Source organism: Bubalus kerabau, chromosome 4, assembly GCF_029407905.1.
Source record: "Bubalus kerabau isolate K-KA32 ecotype Philippines breed swamp buffalo chromosome 4, PCC_UOA_SB_1v2, whole genome shotgun sequence".
Lineage (NCBI taxonomy): Eukaryota > Metazoa > Chordata > Mammalia > Artiodactyla > Bovidae > Bubalus > Bubalus kerabau.
Window position 1 is genome coordinate 24,635,559 of NC_073627.1, and position 12,853 is coordinate 24,648,411.

Genomic DNA, 12,853 nt, shown 5'->3' on the forward strand with positions numbered 1-12,853 from the left:
CCATGGGGAAGCAAGGGGTCGGATCCGACTGAAGCGACTTAGCACGCAGGCGCTGTTATTAACATATAATTGTAACCCAGGAAAGAGATACCTCTGATAACTTGGATTGAGCTCGTAGAAAAGATACTACAGGAACTGAATGGAACCGTAAGTTTATCACTGCATTTTCTTTAGAGGAGGCGTGATGCTGGCATCCACAGGCAAAAGGTTAGCCAGCAGCCCTCCAGGATCCAGGGGGCTGGGTCCTGTAACTCTTCTGCACCTTGCTCACCTGCTGTTGAAGGCACGCCATGGTGGAGGCCCCCCACTGCTGCTGCGGAGCCTGAAGGATCCAGTCAGGGCAGATGGGGAGAGTGAGGAAAGGACAGTGCTCCTGTTCATATATATGTATTTATTATTTATATAAACTGCACCAGGTCTTGTATGTGGCTCATGAGCTTCAGTAGTTATGGCACATGTGTTTAGTTGCAGCATGTGAGATCTAGTTCCCTGACCAGGGATTGAACCCAGGCTCCCTGCATTGGCAGCATGGAGTCTTAACCACTGGACCATGAGAGAAGTTGCCACCCGCCCCGCCCCCATGCTTATATTTCTAAAGACAGTTTTAATTTCCTCTCCTGTTTCATGATACCTCCCAGCTTCCCTCTGGAGCCATGGCTTTCTCCCTGCCTTCTGGGGCGGTTCTTGCCTCTCTTTTTCCTCTTCCCTTTCCTTGGAGGTTCTGGGAGCAGAGGGTGAAGGAAGAAGAGGAGGAGGAAGGGTCTTCTCAAATGCTAGGCCATGTCCCAGCAGGTGTCCTCCCCTGATGCCTAGGGACAGGGCTGGGACCCCTGGGGTCCCAGGCTCACCCCCATCCCAGTCGCCCTCCCTCTGGGCAGAGCTTCCTCTAGCACTGGTGAGAGCAAGTCTTGGGTCCCAGGAATGACTAAACTACATTTGGGAGCAAGGACATCCAAGGGCAGGGCTAACCACCCAGGCAGAAGAAGTGGAACATCTGGGAATGCAGTTTCTGGGACACGTCTGTACATTTAAGCCTCTTCCCACCCCTCCAGTGAATTTTGTGAGCATTTAATAGCACACAGGACATCTGAAATGCAGATGAAAGTAAAGGTCAGTGTGTTTTTTTAATGTTTCATGAGGCTCCTAGGGATTTTTCTCAGTTTGACTGGAGCCATTTAAGGGGCCTCCAGAGTCACTGGGAATGAGCAGGTCACGGACTCCCATGTCCAGGAGGGCACTGCTACTGAAACTGTGATTTAAACTCCTGGAAGCTGGTTTGCCTTGTTCTCAGAAAACTCTGCGCCCCACAGCCCCAGGTTTTCTCCCTTACCTTTGGGGGTCGGGGGGACCTAGCCAAAATTCTTCCAGCTATGTGGCTCTTCAAGCCATCATACACCATGGCCGGTCCTTCTAGAAGAGACTCTAGAAAAGGTGGCCTGGTGTGAAGATGGAAGCTGGGGAAGGGAGTCTCCCAGGGGGACCTCAAGGCTAGGAGCTCAGGTTCTTGGCTTAGACAGACTTTGGTTCAAACCCAGATCTGCCTCTCTTAGCTCTGTGGCTCTCTCCAAGCCTCAGGTTCCTCCTCTGTAAAATGGGGATGAGAGCAACTCTATATCGATTCCATAAACTTTTGTTAACTGCCTACCACATGCTGGGCACTGCTGTAGACCCTTGGGGTGCACCAGAGAAGAAAACAGCCAGAGCGCTGTCATTCTGGGGTCAGGCCAGTCCCTGCTTATTTTCTGCCTACGGAGTTCCCTCCACCCTTCCAAAGCCTGCAAAGCCCTGGTAGACGAAAGCACACAGTGCCCCCTGCAGCCAGTCCCTCCCACAAGGCAATTAGAAGTGACCACGTTGTGCCCGAAGCAGTTTTTCTCCCCCTCACCGAGGGCTGGTTCCCAGATGCTGCCTTGCTGGGGGTCCACAGAATGCAAACTGGTTCCCTAATTAATGGATTGTGGTCCGGGCCCATGAAAACCCACAGAGTGAAGAAATGCCTATTGAATAAGTGGTCATTTTCTGTGGTTAGCGGTCACTTCTTGCTGTGATACGTGTTCTGTTCAGCTGCTCTTCAGATGAGTCCTCAGAATGCATACAGTTATTCTGGGTCAGTGTCTATCTGTCCTTATAGTAAAATGGATGGATTTTGTGGCAGCTGCTTGCCACTCCGAGGTCATTTAAGTGGGCAGCATTTGAGCGAGTGAACGACTTAAAATCCAGCTCCCATTCTTCCTGCTCCCCTGGCCCTCTCTGCTTTTCTGGCTGGCTGATGACAGAAGGGATCCACATACCCTCCAGCAGCCACTTCCACTAACTTCCCTGCTTTCCACCCCTGCCTTGCCCAGCGAGGCCCCAGCTGCCATTCCTCCCCATTCCCACCACCTTCCACCTCTCCACCCTGCAGAGTGCTGCCTGCTGTTGGGAGCACCCTGGAACCTACTCCTCCTGGGCCTCTGCACAGAGGGGTCCCTCTGCCTGGACTTCTCCCCCAGGAGAGTTGCCTGCTGGCTTCCCTTCTCTGCATCTCCTCAGAGGCCTTCCCCAGTAAAACACATCCCCGGCTTGTTCTGCTCCACTTTTCTCCTAGCCCTTCTCACCACTGGAAGCCCCAATGTAATGTGTTAGTTTCTCAGTCGTGTCTGACTCTTTGCAACCCCATGGACTATACCCCACCAGGCTCCTCTGTCCATGGACTTCTCCAGGCAAGAATACTGGAGCGTGTTGCCATTCCCTTCACCAGGGGATCCTCCCAACCCAGGAATCAAATCTGGGTCGCCTGTATTGCAGGCAGTTCCTTTACCATCTGAGCCACCAGGGAAGCCCAGGCAAAGCCCTAGGGTGGATCTTTTTGTCTGTATATTTGTCGACCATCTCCTCCATTCGCTTGCAGGCTCTATGCAGGCAGTACTTCTGGCTTTTCCTGTTCACACTGCATCTCCAGGGACAGTACTGGGCCCTTGATCGATGCTCAGTAAATATCTGTTGAAAGAATGAACTAGTGAATGAGCACCTGAGAGGAACGATGGACCAGAGTCGATAACTAGTATCATTCACTGGCTCCCCGTGTGGCCGGCACTGTTAGAAACCCTCTCACAGCTGGCCTACCACACAGACAGCATCCTTATCCCTCTATTACAAATGGGGTACTGAGGCACCAAGAGGTCAGGTGACTTTCCAGGGGAGATTTAAGCCTGTTTGAGCAGAGGTCAGCACATTCCCTGGGAATAGCTCACTTCCAAGAGGAGAGGGAGAGGAAAGGAATGGAATCCTATATGCCTGGTTTACTCTTGAAAACTCAGAGCCCAGACTTCCCTGGGAGGAGCTGGACAGGCCAGGAGTGGGTGTCTGTTGGCAATTCTGCCACATGGAGTCATCAGGAGTTGGGAGCGCTAGCTGGTCAAACCAGAACATCTAAAATCCTTTCAAGTGATAGAAGACAGCACAACTGTATTATAAACACTAAATTTGCTGAGAGACTCGATCTTAATTGTTCCCAGCACTGGAAGAAATGATACTGATGTGGAGTGGTGGAGGTGTTAGCGAAGGCTACCATGGTCATTGGACAGCAATATAAATGGATAAAATCAATGTGCTGCACACCTGAAACTTACATGATGTTGTATGTCAAATATATCTTGATTAAAAAAAATCCTTTTCAACCCTGTAAATTGTAGGCAACAGGCCAGAAGTCTACTTCCCAGGCTAGGTGTGATTCCTTGTACATCCTTATGACACCCTGTAATCTTCCTTTGTAAACCATATCACAATGATAATTATGTAGTTATCTTTGTTTGATGACCTGCTTAGTGTCTGTCTTCCCGTGTGACTGTAAGGCCCAGGAAGGCAGGTACCAGGTCTTACTGCTGAATGGCCAGCACCAGCTCAGGGCTTGATCCGCTAGTGTGACAAAAGGAAGAAAGGAGTGGGGAGGTGGGGACAGGGAGAGAGGGAGGGAGGGAGGGTAAAGAGGGAGAGTCCGAGAATCAAGACTGGACTCAAATGTGCGTTAGTTGCTCATCGTCTCCAACTCTTTGTGACCCCGTCGACTGTAGCCCTCCAGGCTCCTCTGTCCATGGGATTCTTCAGACAAGAATGCTGGAGTGGGTTGCCATTTCCTTCTCCAAGAGATCTTCCCAACCCAGGGATCGAACCCTAGATCTCCCATGTTCCAGGCAGATTCTTTACCATCGGAGCCACCAGGGAAGGACTCAAGTGAGGCTGGCATTAGGGTCCCTGCTGGTCAGAGCCTCCGGAGTTCTGTAAGGACCCAGCATTCAGGGAAGTCGCACCTTTTGGAGGTCTGTGGCGGGACTGGTGCTGAGTGACTGCTGCCTTCTTCTTCGCAGCTTGCCTACAGCATCGGAGCTGCGACGCCTGCATGTCCTCAGACCTGACCTTCAACTGCAGCTGGTGCCACGTCCTGCAGAGGTTTGTACCAGGCTCACCCTCTGGTTCCCACAGGCAGACTGTGTGGGGGGCAGAGGGTGGCACCACCCTGCTCCCTGCCTCAGGTCTCATGGCCAACATGAAGGTAACTTTGGCCAGTGCTACTCTGATGCTTAGGACAAGAATATTACAGCAGTGAGCGTCTCCCTGAGGCTTGTGACCCATCAAGGTGACTCTAGACTTTGGAAGACCATTCAGAGATTCCAGCTACTGCAGCTCCCTCCTCACAACCGGGAGGGTTGGTTCATCCTCTGGCAGGCCTTTTCCAAGAGTGGTCCACAGTTGCGAGCATCCCAGAATCAGCTAGGGCTCGAGCTAAATGTGCAGATTCCTGGGGCCCACCCCTGGCCCCCCGCATCAGGGTCTTTCAGAAAGAAGCCAGGGAGCCTGCATTTTACCTCACTGCCTCATCTGCAAGCAAGCGTGAGACCTGCCAGCTCAGGGGTGAGCCTAAGACCTATCATCATTGGGCGAGAGCCCCACGATCCCGAAACCACACCTCAAAACTGTTCTCAGGCTATAACAGGGTTCCCTGAAATCCAAGGGTGTGGACATTGCAGGCATCTGTGGAAAGCTGGGACAAGTAACAAAGCTGTGTTTGTTTAGTTTTGGAAGCAGGGAAAATTCTGGATGAGATGCAGTTTCAGGGATAAAGTTCTTAAATCCTACTCATCTTCTACTCCTTGTTCTGAAATCATTTCCTCGCAGATTAGACTCAAAATTTGATCCCTCTTCTCCTGTCCAGGATAAATAAATGGTTGGGGGAGGGGGAAACTGGGGGGGGGGAGACTTTCTTGGGGGACTAGAGCTCCCATGAGACTGGGAAGACCTATGAACTCGAAGAACCTTGGAATCTTGAAAATTGCAAATTACAGAGGCTTTGAGTTCCGTGCAGCTGTCTTGTAACTGTCAGTATTTCCTTTGCTCCTTTCCAATGTCCTGGTGCAGAAATAAAAGCCATTGCCTTTACAGGCGGCCTGCCTAGCACACAAGACACAGCTCAGGGCCAGGAGGAGAAAGGGGCCCTCATCAGGCCTCCCAGCTGTTCTTCCCACCAGCTGTACTCTTATTCGCTCTCTTGTGCCCTCAGTTTATTTTCCCTATAAAATGGGCTGGGGTTATGTGATTCAGGGAGATGTGGGTGAGGAACATGCCTGTTATTTTAACTCCTCAAATACCAAACAGAATTTTTGCAAAGTGTTCAGAGTCCTTCACATGAAACGCACAGAGCCTCAGAGAGGGTACATGGGGGAGACCCGAGATTGCGTCTTCCTGGCACGGAGACTTGCGGTGTGATCCATCTTGTGCACTTTCAAGTGTGAGAGCCCCGTGTGAGTGTGAGGCGATAATCCAGATGACCTCAGATGAGCCCTGGAATGCTGCGGCTGGCTGCCACCATGTGACTCAGCATCATCCAACAACAGCTGAGCCATGAGGACTGCAAAATGGGTCAGATGAAAGCAAAACCCTAGCTTGCTACACCCCCACTTAATGCATATGCCCATGCCCAGAAAACCATGACAATTTAATGAGAGTTGGTCGGGGTGGGGGGGCAGGGCCTTGGCTGTAGACATTATCTTTGCTGGATTATGTCAAGTAGAAGACAGAAAAGCTCCATCAGGGATCCCGTCCCCAGATGTACATGGGCCCAGGCTCACCCAAGCCAGGCCCATTCCTTCCTGACAGATCTCTGGAGCCTCAGCTGAGAGCTGACTCCAGATTTCTAAAAAGCTAGAGATCAGGGCTGCTGCAGGGCTGTTGGCCACCGTGGTCTCTCCCACCAACTGCTGCTTGAAACCACCTCACGGTTCTTGGCTCCGCCTCCACCTGCTTTGCCCTCTGCAGCCTTGCAGAGCCTCCCTTCCCTGCATGGGGGCCGGATCTGACTCAGATGATTTTACTTATCATGCAGGTATTTTCCTTTCATCCCACGTTGTCCCCTAATGGCCCACCTTGGAGTCTACGGGTGACCCTGACTCCAGGATTTGGCTCAGAAAATGAGGGTTGTAACCCTTGCCTTACAGTGTCATCGCAAAGGTCCTCCGAGATAGTGCAAGGGCAGCATGTGACTGGGGCAACACCTGGCGTTCAGGAGACGCTCAAACAATGGCCGTTTCTCATGCCTTTCTCCTTTGCGTCTGGGTTGGTCAGCCCCGGGCTTGGAATGGGGTGCTTTTGGACCTATATCCAAGGCTCAGTCCTTGAAAGAACCAGTTAGTTTGGCCTAAAGGAAACTTCAGTTCCCAGCCCCCAGCGGTGCCCCTAGTCTTCCACACTTCGAAGGAGGGGGCATGGAGGACCCGAGAGAGGGGTCTGTGGATGGCTCCCCTTGCTGTCCCTGCTACAGGAGGAGCAGCTCAGAGGCGTCTTTGGAAGGAAGGACTGGCAGAGCCTGGAAGCCTCGGCCTCGCCAGGTCTTGGACAGATGGGCAGGCAGTTGTCGGTGCAGAGTTCACCAGCCTCGCATCCTTTCTCAGCACTGGTGGCTGGTGATACTGGCTTCCCATCCAGAGGTCCCTGCACTTGAGTAGGACTTGATGGATTCTCCTGGCACCAAAGAGTGAAGAACAGAACTTTGAGCATGACGCCGTGGAGAATATTCTCTGGTTCATCCTCGTACCCCACCCCTTCCCTAGGGAAGCACTTGATGTCTTCCAGCTCAGCTGAGCTGTGCGGTGTCCTCTCAGGGAACCCTGGTCAGCCAAGATCTCATCTCTCCCAGTCTCTGGCAGGACCTCACTTCTGCCCTTCAGTGGCCACATGGTGGGTGTTGGCCAGATTGGCTGATGTCCTTCCTTGGCCCCGCCCTTCCTTGCCAAATTTAGGCTCCTCCACAAAGAAGAGGGGCTCAGCGAACGAGCAAGACTTTCCCCAGATGAGAACACGTGTGTGAACTCCCTGGTTTCTCAGCAATTTCTGGGCTGCCCGGAGTTGCAGGGCAGGGCTTAAGGTCATTAGAGGTCACGCAGTCTGCCAGCTCCATAAATACAGAGACACATACAGACATACAGACACACACACACACACATGCATCTGGGTGGGTGTGGCCTTAGTCCTGGGGAGCTGGGTCAGAAGGGTGGGATGCCGCAAATAGCTTCCCCTCCTTTGGGGGAAGGAGTAGAGGGGGCAGGAGGGGCTTGATCACAGCCACCTGGTGCCGGGGCACCTGCTCAGTGGTCTTGGGGAGATTCGCCTCCTCCTTGCTCCCCTTGGAGAGCTATTACTGCATGGGGGTAGGGGAGGGCTTCTCTGTCAATCCCATCACACCTCCGGCCTGTTGGTTCCCCCTGCAGATGTTCCAGTGGCTTTGACCGCTACCGCCAGGAGTGGCTGGCCTACGGCTGTGCCCAGGAGGTGAGAGGCTGAAGTGAGCCGGGTGGGGGAAGGGCAGGGCTGCAGGCTCGACCCTTGCCTGGTCTCTCTTCTCTTGGTGACATTCTCCCCTTCACCTGGGGCTTGCCTCCCTGTCTGCTCTGTGCCAGTGAGACCATTGTTGGAGGTTTTTGAGGGCTCAGTGGGTCCTTGGGACAAGCACCTCTCCTGGTGAGTTGGCCCGGAGCGGCAGTTCTCCAGGGGCTCTCTTGGTCCTTGCAGAGGGTATATTGGGTGTGGCCTTGGCCACACTGGAATCTTCTAGGAGGCTGTGTGCCTGGTAACATTCAAGAAATGACTGTCCCGGCTCAAACCTTCAGGCATTTAAGGAAGGCAGTCATTCTGGGAGGGAAGTGGGTTGTACCTGGCACCTCCCATTTAGAATCCCATAAAAAGGTTCGACCCCTGGGTCAGGAAGACCCCCTGGAGGAGGACATGGGAACCCACTCCCGTATTCTTGCTTGGAGAATCCCATGGACAGAGGAGCCTGGCGGGCTACAGTCCATAGGGTCACAAAGAGTCGGACACAGCTGAAGTGTCTTAGCATGCATGCACAAGCACAGGTTCCTTCTCACTTGGAATTTTCCAGAATGCTCAACACTTTGGATGAGTAATGAGTAATGAGTAATGTGTCAGTAACCTTTTACTGACACAGAGAGACCCATTCATGTATGCATCCCTGCCCTTCCCTTCCTCTCACTTTCCCTTCTTGCAGGGCAGGCACATGGCATGTGCCCAGCACTTGCTCTGATTTAATCCTATCATGGTCCCAGGAGCTACAGACCAGTGTCCCCACCGATCAGAGAAGGAAACTGAGGCTCAGAGAGGTTCAGTGACTTGCCTTGGAGCTCACAGCTGGTGAAATGGTGAAGGTGCTGGGCCCAGCATTTAAATGTGAACCCCCAGAATTACTGCTATGCTCTCACTACCATCTGTTTTATCAGTGAGGCTGGGTGAGCTGTTTCTGGTCTTCAAAAAAACACCCCCAAAACCCCTTGTCCATCCAGCAGCCTGTTTCTGACATTGGCTGTTGGTGATTGCACTCATTCGCTTTATTTATTTAAGATTGGCATCTCAGCTCCTTCAAGAAGGATTCGAAGTGGCTGACAGGTAAATTGCCCTGTAAGATAAGACACTTTCAGGATAAAGTAGAAAGCTTAAATGCATTCATAGCCCAGCTTTGGTTAGATTACCATCTTGGAACACTCACTGGCGTCTTAAATCTTCTGGCCGCTGAGGGATGAAGGCACCCCCAGGGTCCTCCTGCGTGCGACGTAGCTGCTGCAAGGCCTCTGTGCATCGCAGCCCCGGGTCTCTCTTGCAGGCAGAAGGCAGAACGTGTGAGGACTTCCAGGACGAGGACTCCTACTCGTCCTCCCCCGACAGCTCCTTCAGCCCCTTTGACGGAGACTTCACCACCACCTCCTCCTCCCTCTTCGTTGACAGCCTCACCACGGAAGGTAAGAGTTGGGAAGAGCCATGGCCCTGGAGCATCGCTCAGGGAACAGGGTTGTTGCATCTTGTCACATCTGAGGCTCCCAGAGCAGAGGTCACTTGCCAGTGAGACACAGAGCTAGGTTTAGGACAAGTGGACTCCACGCCCGCGTCAGAGTTGTGGAACAGAATTCACTGTGGCTACGGGAAAAATTACCGTCCCAGCACAATGCCAATTAGTTTACGTAATAACTTGATTCATCTTAATAGCAATTCTCAGAGAACCTGTGAGATCTTGGCATCCCAGTAGCAGGTATGAACTTGGTCCCACACACTCAGACGTCAGAGAAAGATTGCATAATTTTTCTGTGACTTCCCTTCTGGTTCCCACCCCTCATTGGGCTGGTGTGGTGGGAAGTTCCACCCCTGCCATGTGGGGCTTGACTTTCCACTCCTGTGATGTCCAGGGAGCAGAGGGTAGTGCAGGATAGCTCTGACCATCTTGGGTTGTTGCTGAATTGCTTCTTCAGGCCTGGCTGTCCCTGGGGCCTTCTCTGCCATCCCCATGTTACTGGTGGAATGGTGATTCCTGGGTTCTTGTCCTCACAAGGGAAAGAAATCAATCTAGAGACATAGAACAGTTTTAAGCAGCAGGAGTTTTAATAAGCAAAGCAAAATGTACACTCATGAGAAGGGAGGAGAGTGGACTGGGGGCCAGAAGCAGCCCCACAATGAAGGTAGAGTTGGGTTGTTCAGAGCAATGGAAAGTCCCTCTCTGTGTCCTGCATCACTGGATTGATGAGTTGATTGACAGCTTCTCCTGTGTGCAGCCGCTTACCCATAAGCACCCAAGTGGAAACAGGTTGGGGGGGTGGTGGGCAGGGAATGGCAATACTAATTTATTATAAATACTGCATAATGAACCCCAAGCTATTCTGAGTCACCTCTTAGGTCTTGTTGCACCTACACCAACCAGTACTGGGGGTTTGGAAAGCCCCGCTGGGTTTTTGTTATCTGGCTTGGTCCTGATATGGCTGGAAATTTTGCAGTCCTTAACTCATCTCACATGCTAGTAAAGTAATGCTCAAAATTCTCCAAGCCAGGCTTCAGCAATACGTGAACTTCCTGATGTTAAAGCTGGTTTTAGAAAAGGCAGAGGAACAAGAGATCAAATTGCCAACATCTGCTGGATCATGGAAAAAGCAAGAGAGTTCCAGAAAAACATCTATTTCTACTTTATTGACTATGCTAAAGCCTTTGACTGTGTGGATTACAATAAACTGTGGAAAATCCTGAAAGAGATGGGAATACCAGACCACCTGATCTGCCTCTTGAGAAATTTGTATGCAGGTCAGGAAGCAATAGTTAGAACTGGACATGGAACAACAGACTGGTTCCAAATAGGAAAAGGAGTTCGTCAAGGCTGTATATTGTCACCCTGTTTATTTAACTTATATGCAGAGTACATCATGAGAAACGCTGGACTGGAAGAAACACAAGCTGGAATCAAGATTGCCGGGAGAAATATCAATAACCTCAGATATGCAGATGACACCACCCTTATGGCAGAAAGTGAAGAGGAACTCAAAAGCCTCTTGATGAAAGTGAAAGAGGAGAGTGAAAAAGTTGGCATAAAGCTCAACATTCAGAAAACGAAGATAATGGCATCCGGTCCCATCATTCATGGGAAATAGATGGGGAAACAGTGGAAACAGTGTCAGACTTTATTTTTCTGGGCTCCAAAATCACTACAGATGGTGACTGCAGCCATGAAATTAAAAGACGCTTACTCCTTGGAAGAAAAGTTATGACCAACCTAGATAGCATATTCAAAAGCAGAGACATTACTTTCCCACAAAGGTTCATCTAGTCAAGGCTATGGTTTTTCCTGTGGCCATGTATGGATGTGAGAAGTTGGACTGTGAAGAAGGCTGAGCGCCAAAGAATTGATGCTTTTGAACTGTGGTGTTGGAGAAGACTCTTGAGAGTCCTTTGGACTGCAAGGAGATCCAACCAGTCCATTCTGAAGGAGATCAGCCCTGGGATTTCTTTGGAAGGAATGATGCTAAAGCTGAAACTCCAGTACTTTGGCCACCTGATGCGAAGAGTTGACTCATTGGAAAAGACTCTGATGCTGGGAGGGATTCGGGGCAGGAGGAGAAGGGGACGACAGAGGATGAGATGGCTGGATGGCATCACTGACTCGATGGCATGAGTCTCAGTGAACTCTGGGAGTTGGTGATGGACAGGGAGGCCTGGCGTGCTGCGATTCATGGAGTTGCAAAGAGTCAGACACGACTGAGTGATCTGATCTGATCTGAACCACAAAAAGGGAGCTCTTGGGGCATGTTCTGGTCACCAGGGTCCAGGTCAGGCAGGGAAAGGTGACACACATGTGTCTGTCCCTATACAATGTGTCCCGGCGATCAGTTTTATCACATGTGTGTCTCCTGTCAGCCCAGGAATGTGTCCCTCCTGTTTGCTATGTAATCCACATGGGAAGCATTAATTAGAGTAAGGACAATTATGGCTTTATGGCCTTCCAGTCCTGGAGGAGGTGGCAAAGATTAGCAAGTTGCCTTTATAGGAAAAAAATGTGACAAGGACTTGTCCCCACAACAAACTCTCAAGGTGTCTGGAGGGACAAGTCACCCCCTGCCTGTGTTATTACAGCCTACACAGGGAGATGACATGCTGGGGGTAGAGGCTAGCTCAGGGTCCAGGAAGATGCTGTGAATGAAGGGGATACAGCACTTCAGCCAGGGGGACCCAGCTGGTCAGGGCAGGGATGGAGAGCAGAGAAGTTAGTGGGAGCGACTGCTGAAGGGTCATGGACCCCTTCTCTCCTCAGCCAGCCAGAAAAGCAGAAAGGGCCAGGGAAGCAGGAAGTGTGGGAGCTGGATTTTAAGTTACTTACTTGCTTAAATGCCACCCACTTAAATGAACCAGAATGATCTCAGAGTGGTAAGCAGCTGCCACAAAATCGATGCATTTTATCGTAAGGATAGACAGGCACTGACCCGGAATATCTGTGCAGTCTAAGGACTCATCTGATGAGCAGCTGAACAGAACATGTTGGTAGCAGCAAGAAGTGACTGCTAACCACAGGAAATGACCACTCATTCAGTAGACATCACACACATTTCTTCACTCTGTGGGTTTTCATGGGCCCGGACCACAATCCGTTAATTAGGGAACCAGTTTGCATTCCATGGACCCTTAGCAAGGCAGCATCTGGGAACCAGCCCTCAGTGAGGGGAAGAAAAGCTGCCGTGGGCACAGCGTGGTCACCTTTAGTCGTCTCGTGGGAGGGACTGGCTGCAGGTGTCTATTTGTCTATCAAGACTACATGTGGCTTGGGCTACAGTGTATTTCCAATGGTCTAGATTCAAAACAAGTTGATTCAAAAAATCAAGTTAATTTGCCCAATCATGTTTAGGATTACTTTGGTCACTTGCAGGTAATCATCATTTTTAACTTGTAGTAAAAAAACAGATTCAGAGGCATATATAAATACCTTGTGTATTGTAATTCCTGAAGAAAACGTATTTTTCTGTTATAAGTCAACAATTCTCTGTTTTGTTTTACTTTGAATTTTTAG

At 50.9% G+C, this 12,853-nt stretch overlaps 1 protein-coding gene across 1 annotated transcript in view; it reads left to right on the plus strand.

The window, feature by feature from the left end:
- The window catches only part of PLXDC1 (plexin domain containing 1), an 82,517-nt gene that overhangs the window by 43,905 nt on the left and 25,759 nt on the right, over nt 1-12,853 (plus strand). Inside the window, exons 9-11 of the mRNA XM_055576011.1 lie at nt 4,347-4,428; nt 7,740-7,800; nt 9,143-9,278. Coding sequence (XP_055431986.1) covers nt 4,347-4,428; nt 7,740-7,800; nt 9,143-9,278 — 279 coding nt within the window. The remainder of the gene's footprint in view (nt 1-4,346; nt 4,429-7,739; nt 7,801-9,142; nt 9,279-12,853) is intronic.